The sequence below is a fragment of the Lepisma saccharinum genome, chromosome 21, assembly GCF_977018435.1.
Source record: "Lepisma saccharinum chromosome 21, izLepSacc3.1, whole genome shotgun sequence".
In the NCBI taxonomy this organism is placed as follows: Eukaryota; Metazoa; Arthropoda; class Insecta; order Zygentoma; family Lepismatidae; genus Lepisma; species Lepisma saccharinum.
Genome location: NC_139249.1, coordinates 21032579 through 21051587, shown reverse-complemented (window position 1 = coordinate 21051587; position 19009 = coordinate 21032579). Strand labels below are relative to the sequence as shown.

General features: G+C 38.7%; 1 protein-coding gene across 2 annotated transcripts in view; it reads right to left on the bottom strand.

Moving 5' to 3' along the window:
* flz (transmembrane serine protease filzig) overlaps positions 1 to 19009 on the bottom strand; it is a 112471-nt gene that overhangs the window by 8793 nt on the left and 84669 nt on the right. For both annotated transcript variants that reach the window (XM_083143141.1, XM_083143143.1), the window contains exons 3-5: positions 15319 to 17874; positions 13381 to 13570; positions 5981 to 6246 (exon numbers count right to left, since the gene is read on the bottom strand). In XM_083143141.1, the coding sequence (XP_082999267.1) occupies positions 5981 to 6246; positions 13381 to 13570; positions 15319 to 17874 (3012 nt within the window). The remainder of the gene's footprint in view (positions 1 to 5980; positions 6247 to 13380; positions 13571 to 15318; positions 17875 to 19009) is intronic.

Sequence of the window (19009 nt, the reverse complement as noted above, 5' to 3'; positions counted from 1 at the left end):
AGTCGCAAAGGTATTGATTAAATTATTTCTTGCCAACATCATCTAAATTTCACAATTGCTGATTCGGAAGATATATTCACAGCATACTGTTGTTTTTCCACGCTCTGCGCCGAACTGTTGAGTAATAATTTTTATTTATGTCACCTTATATGCTTTACTCGGTAAAATATTTGATTAAAAACAGCATAAATCATGTATCTCTTGCATAGATCACCTCTCAAGTTTGCTAAGTGAGGAAGTAAATTAACTTCGTGCTATTTTTAATGTATTCATACACCAGTGTCTTCATTTTTATTCTGTAAACATGTATGCCTTGCAGCTGATATCTAAGCCTAATGTTATTGAAGTTCCAAGGCGCATTAGTGATAATTCTACAACAATTATTTAAATGTCTAAATAAATTGCAAAAATATAAAAGTTTACGTGTCATGCCCGTTGGCAGAATGTAATGGGCACGCGCAGATGAAAGTTTAGTATCTTTAATTCTAAGCACATTAACGTCTTCGGGCGCAGTTTAATATTCCTATGAAAAACTAAATATTGCATGGTGTCTAAAAAAGGGCCAATGTACTTATTTTAATGTAATTGTTCCCCTGAAGTTGACTGAGTGTGTGAATGCTGAGTGATAGCGAGGGGTTGTGTAATAGGTATTATTTTTGTGTGTTATATAATATACATTTTTTGTTATCTATGTTTGACTATGATTTGTGTTTATACAAATAGTATACTAATCCTCATAACTATTGGTATTTATACTTTAGTTCAACGTTAAGTCAGCAAAACATTTCTGCGGGCTAACATCAATTATTATTATTATCTACGTCATTATTATTATTATTATTATTATTGATTATTATTATTCAACGTCACTTTATGCATGAGTCGGCTATTCGTCGGGGGTAAAAACCGATCCGGTCACACGTACCCTGGAATCAACCGTTTAGCTGGGCCCGGCACCTAGGAAGGGGACTTCGGTCTCGGACTAAGTGTCCAAACATAGGTCATGTACCAAAGGTCCCGGTGAGATCTTTAAATATAAAAGGTCATTATTAAAATTTTTAAATTTTAATGATGAACTTTTCAAACTCTTCATATAGGGGGAAGGGGAGTATTCCACAAAAAGTGGTCCTACTCCACGTTAATAACAAAATTAATTATGTTTTTAAATGCATTAAGAGTTAAATGTTTGTAAATGCATATAATTTGCACATTTCACCAAAAGTCACTAGCACCTGCCGCGTATAAGCCTCACGGACAAATGAAGTCAAATTTTGATGCATTTTTAAAGTGTCACACACATAACACACTTTTGTTAATGCATTTCATGAATTCAGCCCATGTCATCATAGTCAAAGTTCTTTTATTTTCCATTTGTTGGCAGACACCTCAAAGTACTTCATAATTCTATGAAATAATGTCATTATGAATATTTTTTTTAATCCTATCTCATGTCTAGAACCTTAAATTTTGTGTGTAAAATGTCACGTATGTAACGCTGGAATTCCCCATAGGCAGAAAGTGTGAGAACAAATAAAACTTTATATATACGGTATATATGTATTATGGAGTTTCTAGATGGCGATATCATACATTTAGTAAAATGACTATGGATATTTAATCATTTTCCTTCATATTTAAATATACACATTAAATGTAGTATTTGATGTGGAGGGCACCATTTCTTTGACTAGGATAATTTAAGTAAATCACCCCCTTCCCATGTATTCATTTGGCAGAAAAAGCAGTAAGAAATATGGCTGGAATATTCAATCAATCTATTTCATGCAAACCTCTTTTCATACAATATAAAACTGTTCTGTGCCTATACATATTTAGCTGCCTAATGTTTATCAAAGAAAATATTCATAAATTCAACATAAGACATTCTGTACACAGATACAACACAAGATTCGGTTATAAGTTGAACACACCATCAACCAGGCTAAGCGAAGTACAAAATAATTACAAACACATGCATGGGCGTCCGGAAGGGGGGGAGGGTGGCCGTGGCCCCCTTGAAAACTGAAAGTCAACCAATAATTTCATTTTAGCCACAATAATATGTGTTAATTATTGCATGATCACCAAAAATTCAAATTTAAGCAATGTTTTGTTAGGGAACAGCACTATTTTTGGAGAAAATGTGCCTTGTTTGCCCCCCTGGAAAAAAATACCTTCCTTGCCCCTCCCTGGAAAAAATCCTGCAGACGTCCATGAACACATGAGAATAAAACTCTTCAACCAGCTGCCAGGGACAGCTCATTATGCACCTCTTGAAAAATTTAGAAGTGTGCTGCAAGACTGGCTAAGAGAAAAGGTTTTCTACTCAATAGATAAATTTATTCTTCACTAAAAAGATGATTTAAATTTCTAGAACTCTTAATATATGTAATACTATCCTCTACATTTTCACCCCATATTATATATTTGTAAGGATGACAACATCTATTGCATTATTGTAAGGCTTAATGATGAATAAACATATTAATATTGACATTTAATGGAGGGATCAACAGATCCAACCCTCCTCCCCCCATTGGTTCAGTAAATTTATCCAGATTATCTGTTTTATCCTTATATGGTTTCACATAAAAATGTCTTCACACTTATTTATTTTATTCTTCTAAATTAGAGACATGCAGGACGGAATATGGACAGGAAAGAAATTAATTCCAGACACTGCATTGGAAACGTTTGATTATTTCTGAAATTCCTCTAGGTGGGAAATACTCAGAAAATTCCAAACATTTCTCAAATTCTAGAATGTTACATGTAATTTCTGACCGACGAAATTATTTTTGAACTCGTAGCACGAATGTTACCATTTCATTATAAGTTTCCGATTCTTATAGTGTCCTAAATTTTAAGAATTAAGCATTCCTTAAGTTCGAATTTCCTGAGAATTTAAAATGTTTGGACTGTTAGATAACCCTGAAAGTCAATATTCATTTCTCATTTCCCAAAGTCTGGATAGGGATGAGAAACTTTCTCTCCAATTTGCTCCTATTGAAGATATAACTGCATCTGGATTTCTTCAGCTATTACTCTACTTTCTCTGGGTTGGGTGTGGATTTAGAAAAGAAATGGTTGGTCAAGCATATGATGGCTGCTATAATGAGTGGTATATGTAAGGGGATGAGATCAGTAAATTCAGAGAAGTGTTCAAAACAATTTGTGAATTGTGCAGCATACATTTTGCATTGGTACTGTTAAATCATTACAATTTTTTTCACAAGTCTTCTTAAATGAATTTGGCTTTAATAAATGTAATGCAGTGCAAGAAAGTCCAGGATATGAGATACACTGATATTCTCATTGTGTAGCAAAAAGATGGGACAGAAACTTATCAGTCAGTAGCTCCATTTGTGGAATTATATTCAACAATTGTAGAAACTTTAGAGATTTTACAAATTACCAGTACAAGAGAAGCATCTTGAAAAGGTTTTCAGTTTCTTAACTGTGTGTAACCTCTGGGGAGTTTGTAATATCTTTAGTTGTTATAAAGAAAATGTTTTCATACAGTACAACATTATGTCAGGCTCTTCAAAAGGTAGACTATGGTCTTGTTCAGTGAGGTGAACATGTCAGTATTCTAATTGAGATATTAATAGAACTGAGAGAGTGTACAAAACGTAAGTGAAATTTATTCACAAGCAGAGAAACTACACAGACAATCGAAGAAACCTTGAGATCTAGAACTGCCACACACTCAGCAAAAACACGGAAAAACTGCAACAACTTCTTCCAAAAAAATTGTGAAATGGCTATCTCATTCATTGGAACAGTGAGTAAAAATATTTGATGGCCTAGTTTACAATTTTTACATTTTCAAATCTTCATTACAAATGTGGCAGGAAGCATTAGAGCCAGTCGAAAATTGTGATGAGCTTTTTTACCCAAATTGTTTGTAATCTTGGCTACACTGGCAGTTTCAACTGGAGCACCCAAGAGAATATTTTCAACATTAAAGAGGTAAAAACCATCACTTTGAAATTCAATGGCAGATACTCGACTAACAGGCCTTGCTATGTTAAGCATGCATACGAATATTAAAATCATCACCAATGATGAACCGTTTTGCAGCAAGGAGTAAAAGACTAATTCTAGTATTGTAATTCTTGTTGAAAGTGGAGGTGGAAATAGCTTTCCTAAAAGTCCTTTTCAGTTCATTTTATGTAAGGATGGTAGAAGTTCGTAGATAGACCTAATTTAATACAATTGTGGTTTTCCATGTGGTGGCAGATTGGATTTTGATAGCCTGATTATACCGAAAGTTGAACCCTCTGCCTTATGTGATCTCTATATACCACCATGCCCCTTTCCAGTACTTTTCCATGGCTCAAACAAACATATCCCACTTAGGAATTTACACTTCAAGCACAAGAACTATTAAGAATTTAACTGCCAAAATACGGAAATCTGAGAATTTATTTCAAGAAGATGTTTAATTCATTCGTCCCACACCATCTAAGTGGGATCTAAGTTGTTTTGGGCACAAGCTACAGCATGCTCGCTGGTTCAAGTCTTCTCGGGGTAAGTGTAACAACTTTCCTCCTGAGATTTCAGCCTGTTTATGGGACTGGTGGCAACCCACCATCGTGAGGAACTTGGGAAGCTATGAATGAGTAGCATAACTCGGTCATGAAACTGAGGGTTTGTCGTGCTGATCACACTCGTAACTTATTGGATGATCTTCCATCTCTGCTAAGGCATGTGGGAGTGAGGACAGCAGGAGGTATGTAGACTTTGGTTCTCAAGGAATGTTGCACCACTGTAAGTTATGTTATTTAATTCATTCGCAAAAAAAATATAAGTTTGTAACTAGATCGGAAAACCCCATTGTTTGAACTTCAATCAGAAACCAGCACGAGTGCCTATTTTCATTATAGAAATTTAATTGTCTTTTCTCATTGAAAATTATGATGCTTCATGTGTTTGTCATCTGTATTGTTGTCAGGCATATCATGATTGAAGCATAATACTTGAAAACAATAGAAGCAAAATTCAGTCCAAGGCAACAGTTTTACCGGTGAACTTCCCTACCCTACTACAATGTTGCATACTCTAAGCTCCTGTCACTTAAACTAAACTAAGCCTGTATTCATAAATATGTACATGGTTTCATTTCATAATCCGAAAGGAAGAATTAAAAAATTAAAAGAAAGTGAACTGTAATGGATTCAAATGTCTTGAAAGATTTCCGTGCCAAATAAGATAAATGATTGTACAGTAGAGTTTGCAACTCTTGCAGATACTGAGAGTCGGTAAGGCAAAATGCTATTTCTACGTCGCATTTTGGCTGGTCAGAGCCCTGCATCAACGTGCCAGTCAAAATGAGGAAAAACTTCATAAATGTATGAGGGGTAGGCTGAAAGCATATACAACAGGAATGGAAAATCGCTTCTCTCTCTCTCTTCAGTGGAGAACCAGCACAGTCAAAAAGGAAGCAGGGAAACATTCTATATGAAACTGAATCATGGTTTCAGATTTTGGAAACATTTTATCCTTTCATAGAACATGCAGAAAGCAACAAATACATGAAATTTTCTATGAGAACTTCAGAAAAATTTACACAAGCAGCACATGCCCCACTTCTCCTTAGCACATGCTACTGATTAAGAAACAATTCAATAAAGAAAATATTAAGTGGTTTTTGTAGAAGTCAATGCAACATATCATAAATTATATGAAAAGGTAGTGAACATGATAAGTTGGACTGTACAATTGCTTTCAATTGCTGTGAAATTGATTGAGAACTTGAACTTTTTGGTTCAGATACAGTACTTGATCAAATTGATCATGAACATGAGAGTTACAAAGGTAAAAAAGTGGCAGCAGGTGGATATACCATGGGTGGTTTTACTCAAGATGTACAGAAGAAACATAGATACAAAACAAGTGAACAAATTGAGTCTTAGAAGTAAGGTAATTCACCAAGTGGCTTTTTAATTGTAAACATTCATCCTGCTTATTCACATACCATACTTCAACCTCCCCCAGCCCGTCACAGTTCCCATCCTTCCTATGAAGTCCTCTCCATCCCGTGGCATGCAGATAGGGACAATGTGTGGCTCGAACTGGACTGGAGAATCCAGCTCCAGAAGTGCAATATCATTCTCAAATGTGGCTGCATCATAGTTCCTGTGGACCACGACCCGCTTCACATTCTTTGTCACTGCACTCTTTGATTCCAAGTTTCCACTCACGTCATACTCTCCAAACACTGCTACCAGTGATGCCAAGAACCTATTTCAGAGAGAAAAAGGAAGAGTTAGTAACACTTATAGTGGAAATTGCTCAAATATTTTTTTCAAAGCTGAGACTGTGCATTTTGAGTCTACCATCTTGGAAAGGAAGTTTTCATTGGAAAATAAAGAAATAAAATTGCAGATTTGCTCAGTGCTCCTAGAGCTATCTTAGTCTAACTGTGAATATCTATATCTATCTATCTATCTATCTATCTATCTATCTATCTATCTATATATATATATATATAACTGGATGTGTGTTTATATATCCATACCCATACCCATAAAAAATGGGTCAACAGATGAATAAAGATTATGATTATGTATGTTTTTTCCAGCATAACTCTCGAACACCTGGAGAAATTTCAACCACACTTCGTACACATATGACTTACAGTCTGGAAAGAAATACTGTGGAGGTAAGACACCCCTGGCACCCCTAGGGGTGGGGGTGGGAAGGGGGTGACATGTAAAAATAATCGAAAACTAATTATATTAGTGTGGAATCCATAGCTTTCGGGGTCACTAAGATGAATAGTGACACTCCCAATGCCGTTCAATTTATTTATTCTTGCTCCTGGAGGTGAAACTAAATGTTGTTTATAATCAAGTTTTGAGTTAAATTAATATGGTGAACTGACATAATATCGGATACTTTTTGAAATCACCATAATTAACCCACTAAAATTTAACAGAAATGTATAATTTTTGGTAATATGAACTATTGGTACCTTACCTTTTGCCTTGTGATGTGTTTATCTCCCTTATTGTTAAATTATTTGTTGTACAGTACAAAATTAAAAACAATACAAATTTGAGGAATCGGAAAAAGCCGTCTGAATATCGGATAGGAATTTAACATTATATAATATACAGGGTGGCTCAATAAGTCACTTAACACCCCCAGTACAAGGCCACTGCAGCGCGTAACATGGAAATGGTGATGACCAATCGTTATCAGGCCAAGGGGGAACCACATTGACGCCACACACACGGTCGGCGGCCATCTTGATGTCCGCCATCTTGAATTCAACTTCAGAATTTTAAATGGGAAGGGGGTCGTGCGACATACCAAAATGGGCTAGAATTTCACGAGAAATGCAAAGGTGAAGGTTTTTTCGACGTATCTTTAACCAGTAAAAAGCTATGACTAAATTCTTGTACCAATTTGCTCCTTTTCGAGGTGTTAGAAAAATGCCTTAAAATTTGTTTTGCGCTTCGGTAATGCATCGAGATCAAAGTGACGTCTATGGAGAGACGTTTGCATGCCATTGCACATTATTTTGATCGGATACATCCATAAAGAGCTGTGCATTATGAATGGTTGTCGCGAACAATTTACAGTGTGACGCTTCCATTGAATTAAAAGTCCTTCACAGTGACAAGGCTAATGTTCTGATAACTAACTGTGGACAAAAACTGGTTCATAACGTTCCCATAAGTGTTCTGGTGTTCTTCCCTATTGAAAAAACTCTGTAAAAAGTAACTTCTTCCATAAGCAAGGATGAAAAAAACTGTTTATATAACAAATCCAAGTAGCCCTAAGCATTTAAGGTTCCGTTGATGGAAAATTGACTAACCAATCGTGTTCCACACAGCACGCCACAACATTAACTTACCAACACTAACCATTCAGCTTTGATGTGTCGAAAATGGGTTATCAGATAAAAATCATCGAATATTCTGTTTATGAACTTCCTTATGAACATAAACATTAGCCTTGTCACTGTGAAGGAATTTTAATTCAATGGAAGCGTCACACTGTAAATTGTTCGCGACAACCATTCATAATGCACAGCTCTTCATGGATGTATCCGATTAAAATAATGTGCAATGGCATGCGAACGTCTCTCCATAGACGTCACTTTGATCTCGATGCATTACCGAAGCGCTAAACAAATTTTAAGGCATTTTTCTAACACCTCGAAAAGGAGCAAATTGGTACAAGAATTCAGTCATAACTTTTTACTGGTTAAAGATACGTCGAAAAAACCTTCACCATTGCATTTCTCGTGAAATTCTAGCCTATTTTGATATGTCGCACGACCCCCTTCCTATTTGAAATTCTGAAGTTGAATTCAAGATGGCGGACATCAAGATGGCCGCCGACCGTGTGGGTGGCGTCAATGTGGTTCCCCCTTTGCCAGATAACGATTGGTCATCGCCAATTTCAAATTCCATGCCGCAGTGGCCTTGTACTGAGGGTGTTAAGTGACTTATTGAGCCACCCTGTATATATTAACATTATATATGAAATAAAATTACATCTCATGATAGAAGCAACCTATTATTTATTTTCAAACTAGTGTCAGATTCTTCTGAGTCAGATTACTCTTTACATGTTTTGTGCCGCAATTTGGGATTGGGGAATGTCAATTTGACCAATTTGATATCCGATATTTGGCAGGCCTCCCTATCCGATATTAGGCCGAACACGACCTCGTGGGAACTATAACCTTCATATCAAACAAAGACATTTACCCGAATAGGACTAGCATATCAACATACTCGAATATTCCATCTTTCTATGAAATATAAGTAAGCTATAGTTTCTCCTTATCTTCAATGTGAAAACCTTTGATGGTGAAATGCTTCCAAAAACTCAGAAACTGAAAATTTCTGTTTTCGTCGATCGTGCATGCGCAGTGTGCTCAACAGCGTCCCCACTCACCATGAAGTATTGGCGGCAATCGACGAACGTAGTTCAGTGGATTGTTGCAGATGGCAGCACCCACGAGCCGAGAAATGATGGTATCCGATATTGGGCGGGTATCCGATATTATGACAGTTTACCTTATTATAGTGAATTTGTAAAGATTTTGCTTTATAATTTGTATACTGTACTTATACTTTTAAATACCTGTACATAAAATTTTTTACATTTTACACTATAGTTAGAATTCATTATTTTCCTGTCTAATAGAAGACTGGGATAATGCCATGTAATCAGCTAGTAACACATAAAAGACGAGGAACATAGAAACTCTGGTCTAGGACTTGGGATGATTGTAACGAAGAAAAACGAAAATAGGAGAGATAGAGTACAAAGAATTGTTTAAGAGGTTGAGAACGAAAGAAAAACAAAATAGAAAATACTGGAGGAATAGGAAAAGAAGCAATAGCAAGTCTCAGGTTCGATCTCCAGTGGAGGGCCATTGTCGAGTGGTTTGGATCCTACTTTAAACTGCGTTACGTTCCCATAACCGTGGGGTGTGAGTGGCTCGACACTGCATCTGTAAACAGACACACGCAGTTGCAGAAACGAAGTTAATTTCCCTCAGCTCCTGTAGTCAGCATCATGGGAACTCCAAAAGTCCCCACTGGAACCATCTCGGGTGGGCAGAAAGAACGACTCGAACCATTGGATATAGGTTTTATATCGATATATTAGGGTAAGTCAATTTGTGCACATCGGGGTAGAAAGGAGCGTGAGACTGAGAAACCTGATAATTGCAGATTTAAACGCGGTAACATCTTAAATATCCGCCTGAGATCGCCTGCGGGGTGTGAGCGACTGAACACTAGGCCTGTAAACAGACCCACGCAGGTGCGAATACCAAGAAACAACTCCTCTAGCAATGAAAATTCGGCGTATTTATACCCACTTTCTATACTCTCGAACCCCTGACTAGCAAGTTATGAAGACAAAATCTTTCTTAAAATACAATAAATTGTGCAATTTATACATAAGTTAGCTTTGATAAATTATCTAAAAGGTTCTGATACATTGATAAGTATAAAATTTAAACATTCCGCCATTTTTCTTGTGGTCAAGAATTTTTGCTATTGATTGGTTGATTTAGTTTATTTTACTTCACTTTTTCTGTCCCTTTGGCTAATTGCGAAGATGAGGATGAATGGTGGTAAGATAAGATGGATGAAGGGACAGTCACAAACATATAGGGACAACCGACACAAACCCCACATAAGATTATACTGGCTGTGAGTCCAGACGCCAAAGCCTCGCTTGTCTGCCAAACACAGTTCAGGATGCATTAATACGAGAAAGTAGATCTAATTATCTTCTTAAATTCAGCTTCAGTTTTCATCTTAACTGGCCCAGGGGTTTTCATTAAATAAATATTTATTTTCTTAATTACTAATTTCCAACTTTACCTAAGTAGGGGTCGAATAAACAAACGTTAAGGAAAACGAAAAAAAAGGTCTAGAAAAGTCCAGTAAAAGTCAAGATTTCTGGCCTGGTCAAGACACCCTGTTAATGAACTAAAAACTACCCAAGATGAAACTTCTGGAACCATTTTCAATTCCGGTAATTGCTGAATATTTGTTTGCCATTACAGGTCATAATTCAAATGTTGAGAGAGTACTTTCATTACCATCAGCACAACAGACTCACGAGATAAATTATTTGTTCATAAAGTCTGTAAAATGTTTGGTACTGGTCCCTATAATTTCAATTAACATAATTATAGTTTGACTAAACCTGAAATTTTGATAAAAATTGTCTCCTCTGAGAAGTACCACTTAAATCATATAGTAAGAGATGCATTGATATGATTGCGAGTTTTGAAATTTTGCATTTAAAAATTCATTGAGAATTCATTTTTTTAAAACTGAAAAATGTCATTTTTCAACTACTTTCTAACGTGTTCTATAGAAATATGTATTATTTATTGAGAATGTGTTGTGTCCTACATTTTGACTTAATATCCTACATTTTGGGACAGCATGTCCTACATTTCCTTTACAGCAATCTGGTAACCATACTCTATTGTGACATTTTTACTCATAAGGTTTACATTGTGTGAGCTTTCATCTAAACTATAAGTTTTAGAATTTTGAAAATAATAATCTACATTTCAAATCAAAATTAATTAAATAACTGCAATAATACTTTATGCATATCTTTATATTCCCCTGGCTCAACAAAAGCGACATGATTCTAGAGAAAGGGTCATGTTTCTTCGTTTCTCCATTATTCGTTGTATCTTTATAATGTTAAGTTTATCACGATGGTGGGAAGATAATGTTTGAATAAAATAATATAGCTACATCGGTTACTTATTCGGGATTCGAACCCAGTATTCCTATTTTTACCCTGTACACGCTAATCTATACAGGCCACGGAGTAGTGCTATATATTGTTTACATAAAAACTATGTAAATGTTAGTTAGATTGGACTCCCGCGGTGAAATCGCCCCTCCCAAGTGTCTTTCCTGGATGTGCCACTGGAGAAGAAACATGATGATTATGGACAATTTGCTTGGCAATACTTATGCATCCCACTGTACAATTACATTCTCTAAAAATACATAGAATTGAGGGGAAAAGAACGAAAATAGTGATGTACAGTTTGCCTACTGTTACGTTGGCGCCTGATTGTACAATTCTCGATTTCATTTACGCCAATGGCCGCATGAGAGTATAGGTTCAACCGAAAGAGACATTATCTTTTTTGATTCCAAACATGCTTACTATTTCATTGTGGTGGGCAACAATGGTTTCTGCCAGTCTGGAATTTAAAAATTGGTCTGACCGTTGCGCCATCTTTGTGTAGTAAAGATACTAACGTATTTCAAGTAAAACCGTTTTTCGTTCACAATAGAATTTGAATAGAAATTCTTTTTTTGTAATCAATTCATTGTTTTCTTTTGCCAGTATTAATGTTTAGCGTTTGTTTGGCAAGTCAATTGAAAGGAAGAAAAGTTACGGTATTAGGTCATAAATTACGACACAATGGAAGAGCATCATTTAGCAATTAGCAGATAGTTACTGGACGATTTGACCTACGATACCTAGTCAAGTGTAAATGGCCTAGCTGTTAGCAAAACAGCCGATCTGCGTGGCGGAGTGGTTAGCACAGATCACTACGACGCCAGGGATCCCAGGTTCGAATTCTGGCATCTTTGGGAGTGTTCCCTCATCAATTGAATCATATCATTCTCATCTTCGCGACTAATCAAGTGGCAGAAAAGTGGTCAAATAAACAAAATCAATCACTGTTATCAAAGTCAGGGGTGCCCATTCCCTCAAGGCCAATGGTGCATCCCCCCCCCCCCACATTCGCGCCCTCAAACCATACCGTAATCCCTACAAAGTATTTAATTAGGACAGCATGTCTACCGAAAGTAACTTTCTTCTTAGCTTTTTGTTCCAAATGTTGCAACTGCTTTAAATTAAGCAGTATACCAACACTAAGCATTATATTTTAAGAAGTGATGTTACTAATAATATCGAGAATGTCACTTATGTCTTGTAATGCAGGTATAGTATAAAACTTCACATTCACCTCAGTAAAGCGCCAAACAGGCATTTTCGGAACACGCCATTTTTACATCCATTTCCTTGCAGGCTCTCAAGAATATTATTAATGGGATGTCAATACTTTCTTAGGACCCGAGATATTTAATCTTTTTCAGCTTCTCTTTTGGCACGTTCGGAGTCGAAAAGGTGTGGATACCATATCCCTAAATACAGTCTCTAAAATTTAATGTTGGAACTCTCTCTTCACTACAGAAATACCTTGACAATCTAAGATTTAACACTTTATCAAGAGCTTCATATCTCTTTATTTAAATTTAATACTCAATCCCACAAAAATTTCCATGCCAATTTTAGACTTACTGTTGATATTGAAGAGTGGATTGTCAAATTGTACATTTTGTGAGAAATTACAAAGTATGGACATTTTCGAACGATTACTTCGCTATTATCACAATTGTGAAAACTGGATACTGGTTGTCAGTACAATTTTTTTTATCATTTTGATGCAAATAATTTGCACAAGTCTTCGAAGAGATTGAATATAATAGGTGAGCCTGATGTCTTCAATTTCCTACAATTTTGATATTTTTTCACCAATATCACCCAAAATATTACTTGAATATCCCTTCATATGACAACATTGCTCCAGTTAGTTAAAAAGTAATTTACTGCGCATGCGCGACAAACAGACACAGGCGACATCTTCAGCTTGTCGTGCCACTACGAAAGGTTGCATTTAGTTTTGAAGGTTTGTTTCCAATGCGTCACGTGTCGCTTCGGTCTGAAAACTTTCTTAGTGATCAGAGATAAACGCATCCAACATTTGCAGCAAGTTCTGTGAACAAGCAATTAGGCTACAGTCATTAATTAATTAAATGGTTGAGGTAAATAATACAAGCGCCTTACCCTGGTTGGCAATGAGCCGCTGTGATGACGTATTTGTTGGTTATGAGGACACCTCCACACTTGTTCTTCGTGAACAGACCCAGCCACGTGGACTCTCGAACCAGAACTTGCCATGGCCACTCTCCGAATGTTGAAGGCTTTCCCCCTACTATTCTTCCGGTTTTCTTCACCAGGGGGCGTATGCCACACTCTGCGGGGGAAAAAAAACACGTTTTACACTTCATAGTAGTCGAACATATGTCACTGTTATTCAGCAAATGGGAAAAATACAGGCGAAGCATTGATATATTTACATAAGATCATATTAACATACACCAACGTAATCCTTGCATGGAAATGTGTTAACACTTATATTTTTGTGAAAGGTTCAGAGATATATTTACAGTGTGAGATATATTTACAGTGTGAGATATATTTACAGTGTTGCAGCATATCGCAGAAATTATTTTCTTTGTATTGTACCTGGATTTTTTAACTATTATTTAACTATTATTATTTGTAGCAAACTATGTTAATTGGTCATTATCCATTGTCTAGTGCTTAAAGTATAGTTTAAAGACCAGTGGCGACGATTAGAGGGGACATGAGGGGAACTCCCCCCTCCTTTTGTCACTTTTGACCCCGTACTATGGCCTCCTAATGCTAAGCCTTGCCTACCTTGTACCAACAGTTTTGCACCCAATCGCCACTACTGCACTAGACAATGGATATGTCCAATTAACATTGCATGCTAATGTACAATTATTGTCTTTAACATTCAGATAATTACTATTATTTTTATTCCTCCGAATTTTGAATGATTGTTACTATAACTTTTTGAAGACAACTTCTAAATAGTTTCGAGAACTTTTAAATTGGTAATATTTTGAAGTTGACTATTGTTTGCAATATCAACAGTAGTCAATGAGGAAATAGATATAGGATTAGCACGAACTGTATATTTTACTTTAGTCCCTACATTGCGCTAGGATCTGCATGTTAAGTATATTTCCGTATTCTCTACATAACATAATATGAAACTACATGCCATCGTTATTATTTACCTGCACTATTACGTACTACTATTATTTATATTAGGAAGATTATTAACACTATTTCTTACGTTATTATTGAGATGAATTTAGGTATGGTAACAGATTACATTCTTATTTAATAGTAAAATAGATAATAAAATTAGCTATAAATATTTAGTAAATGTGGTTAGTGGTTCTCTGCAAAAAATACTATTATTTGTATGCAATTGAAGATAAACTTACTACCGATACAAGAGCCATCTTTTGGCATTCACGGGAACTAGTTATCATTCATACGTGGTTCTGGATGTAGGAAGCCATGGTAGAAAATTATCATCCTACATGTTAGTCAGGATTTTTCTCTCCTGACTTAACAGTAGCAATAGGACTATCTCGAACCTAGCAGATGATTGTAGTACACTAAACTCAGGGCCATGAAATTAGGCGGGTGGCAGAAGTTCGCGCTGTTGCCACGTCGGAGCACAACCCCTTGTGTTCTGAGGATTAAGAGAATGATCTCGTTGTAGAGTTGGTCTTTGTAATCCATGTGATACAAACAGACAGTACTTGCTGGAAAGGTCAGGAATGACACAACAATGCCCCGGGGAGAGGTCGGTCTGATGCTCGAACAAGGCGACGCAGTCCGGTTGACGTTGTCACACAGTGCGCGGGAACCAGCGACTTTTGTCCGCTCTCGCTTTGCTTTTCCTGTAGGTGGCACCAGCGCAATTCTGCCGAGCCTCCTATTTCTATGGTCGTGCGTTTAAGTGTTACAATTGTTACAATACACAAAGAAATTGCATCTATTTTGTTACTGTATTAGTGCAAGGTTTGTCTTCAACTCAGTACAAAATTATGAACAGACTATTCATACAAAGTTCAACTCTTGTTTCTAGTAAATTACGACTGCAGTATAGAAACTTACCTTTCCTGAAGTCCATAGTGGTGCCACCACCACCCTGGGTTGTGGTTTCCACAGCGGGTGCTGCGGCAGTAGCTGCTGTAGTAGGTGCCGTAGTGACTATAGTAGTTGGTCGCTTGGGAGGGGCTGTTATGATAGGAGACTCTGTGCTTGTCGTGACGGGTCTTGTCGACTGTGGTTTCTTGGTTGTCGTCGGTTTAGGTTTTGGCGTCGTTTGAGGTTTCGTGGTCGGGCGCTTTGTTGGTTTCGTCGATGGTTCGTCGGCTTGCGGTATCGTCGTCGGTCGTGCAGGCCGTATTGTTGTGGGTCTTCTGGTACTCGTGGGCCTTCTGGTTGTCGTCGGAGATGGCCTTCTGGTTGTTGTCGTCGGCGAGGACGTTGGCCTTCTGGTACTTGTGGGTCTTCTCGTGGTGGTCGGTCTCTTGGTTGTCGTCGGTCTCTTCGTTGTGGTCGGTCTTTTGGTGGTTACCGTCGTTGGTCGCTTTGTCGTGACGGAAGCGCTCGTGTTTCTTCTGTTGAAGAGGACGTCGTCTAAATCTTGGAAATCATCTTGCAAAGAGTCCACGATCGTGTCTACGAAAGATTGTAGCTTGTTCTTCAAGTTGCTGTCGTTGAAGATTGGAGTTGTGAACTCTGGCGTGCTTGTCGTCTGAGAAGTTGCCACGCTGCTTTGCCCGCTGGTGGAAGCCAACGTTGCCATGGAGATGACTGGAGACGAGCCTTGGTTCTCGTCGTCAAGGACTGAAGGTATCAGCGTCATCACCAGCTGCTCCGTGGTTGGGGAAGAAGGTTTCGATGATGTTGGGTGAGGATCCATCATGACCGTCGTGTGCAACGGGGTGGTCCAGGTAGTGATGTGTTCCGTCGATGAGGGTCGCGTCGGTGGAGGTCTACGGTTCGGTGATGTGGTTGTGTACTCTGGGCTGAACGGTCCAAGAACGATCACCGTCGGGGCGGACTCTAGCTGTGGTCTTGTCGTCAGGTGACCCGTTGGGTCTGGATACCTACTGGGTGGAGGAGAGACTATTGGGTGTGGTATGCGGGTTGTTGGTTTTGGGCGTAGGTCGACTGACCCTTCGGATTGAGCGTATGTTGAGGAACCAAAGAGCGCTGCTGTCGCTGGTTTCTCTGAGACCTTCTGACTAGGCGGAAGCGTTCCTTGGGAGACGGCACTGGTGGATGGTGTCGAAGGCCACTTCGATGCTGTTATGATTGACGGTCTGTAGGTCGAGGAACTGTCGCTGGAAGTCCACGAGGTGTCTTGGTTTACCGAGAGCCATGTCGAAAGTCCGGGACCAGCTTGTGTCGACGAGGGTACGTACGGTTTCCCAGGAGCTTGGGAATCGGAAGCATTCAGCATGCTGAGTAGCTGGTTGATGGTCAGAGAGTCGACCCCAGGAGGCTGCCCTTGCACGTCATCAACGCTTACGGTAGGGACGAGGACCATTTCCTGCGTCTCTCCAAGTGTCGTAGGGGTTGTCGCGCCAGTTGTGGTTTTCTGGGTCGTCTGAACGATGATTGGTTGAGACACGGCCGTGTACACAGGGTCTGGGCTTGCTGGTTTTGGGTGCGACGGAGCCGCCACTGAGTCGTCAACTAAAGTTGGCGGCGGTTTAGAATCTCCCACGGTCTCCGTCGGAACGAAGACTGTTGTAGAGGTTACTATCGTAGAAGCAGTTGTGGGAGGTCTCTTCGTCGGTCTCTTTGTTGAGGAAGGACGTTTCGTAGACGAAGGCCGTTTCGTCGACGAGGGTCTCTTCGTCGACGAAGGTCTCTTCGTCGGTCTCCTAGAGGTCGTTACGATGGACGTCGTCAGTGTTTCTTGCGTCACAGTCGGTCGTGGAGGCGTTGTCGGTCTCAGCGACGTTGTGGTTCTTGTGTAAGAATCTTGGACAGTAGTGCCTCGTGTAGGGGCGGGCGGTTGCGGCCTACGGGACGGGGTTATCAGGGACACGGGAACTGCCACTGGGGAGGTCTCTTCCACATACTGCGACGGCGCTTTCGTCGTACCCAAAGGATACGTCGACCCAACCCCGCTCACATACGTGAAGGTGGTAAGTCCAGGAACTCTTGCGGTTGTCGTCTCGCTCGTCGGCTGCTTGGTCGTGGGTTTGGACACCGGACGAACGGGTCTCCGGCTGGTGAGCGGGAAGAAGGTTATCGGAGGGGGCGTGAAGTAGTCTCCGGGTATCCGAGTATCGTCCACGGTACCGTTGGGACCCATGAGTATCGTCTCGCTCTCCAGCCCGCCCGATCCGGCCTGCAGTATCCCTGGGCTGACGCCCGTCGAGTTCGACATGATGTTCATCACCATGGTGGGAGAGTTCATCGCGGGAGCGACCAAGGAGCCGGCGGTGCTCGAACCCGGTGCCTGCGTGGAGACGGTGACTCCTCGGGGCAACTGGCAGCACGCTCCGAAGAGGAACCCGTCCATGCAGGCTGCCACGACCTCCCCCTGTCGCTGACTGCACTCGTAGTTGAACATGCAGACCCCCTCTCGGCCGTCCTTGGCACTGCACTTCCTTGGCACGATCCTGTATCCGCCGAACATTCTCCGACCTGTAAAAAGAAGACCACATGTTAACATCTGCATTAAAATCTGCACAAACTCCAGTTATGTCCAGGGTGGGAAATCCTGAGGAGAGAGTAGAATTCCCCTCAACAATCTTGGCTCAGAAATTACCCCCCACCAAAAATTTACAGGGGAGGAGATTTTGTTATAACAAAATAAAATTAGCAATTAGTTTTGAGTTCAAATATACATTACTGAGGATAATATACAGTACAAAACACATAGAAAGTAGTGTGTTTGTGAGTGCTACATGCTCTCTCTCTCTCTTTCTCTCTCTCTCCGCCCCCTCTCTTTCAAGATATAGTTAACGGATCTGCACCCATAACAATAGGCACGTTAAAAGAAAAACAAGAATGCAGGCCAAATATAACTCTGAAATCTTATTCATATATATTAATAGAAAGCAAAAACTAAACAATGGCATCTTTAACCGTTAGTAAAGGCATTAGCTTCTTCCTTTGTAAATATCTGATATATTTTAAAAAATGGCATCTTTAACCGTTAGTAAAGGCATTAGTTTCTTCCTTTGTAAATATCTGATATATTTTAAACAATGGCATCTTTAACCGTTAGTAAAGGCATTAGTTTCTTCCTTTGTAAATATCTGATATATTTTAAACAATGGCATCTTTAACTGTTAGTAAAGGCATTAGTTTCTTCCTTTGTAAATATCTGATATATCTTAAACAATGGCATCTTTAACCGTTAGTAAAGGCATTAGTTTCTTCCTTTGTAAATATCTGATATATCTTAAACAATGGCATCTTTAACCGTTAGTAAAGGCATTAGCTTTTTCCTTTGTAAATATCTGATATATCTTAAACAATGGCATCTTTAACCGTTAGTAAAGGCATTAGTTTCTTCCTTTGTAAATATCTGATATATTTTAAACAATGGCATCTTTAACCGTTAGTAAAGGCATTAGTTTCTTCCTTTGTAAATATCTGATATATTTTTAAAAATATATATATATATATATATTAAAATACTTATATTTAAAAATAATGTGTTTTTAAATATTTAGTAATTTACTTTTACATTTAATAACAATGCAAATTTGCATATCATATAATTATAATTATGTGTGTGTGTTTAGCTTAATACCTTCCTCCCCCCACCAGT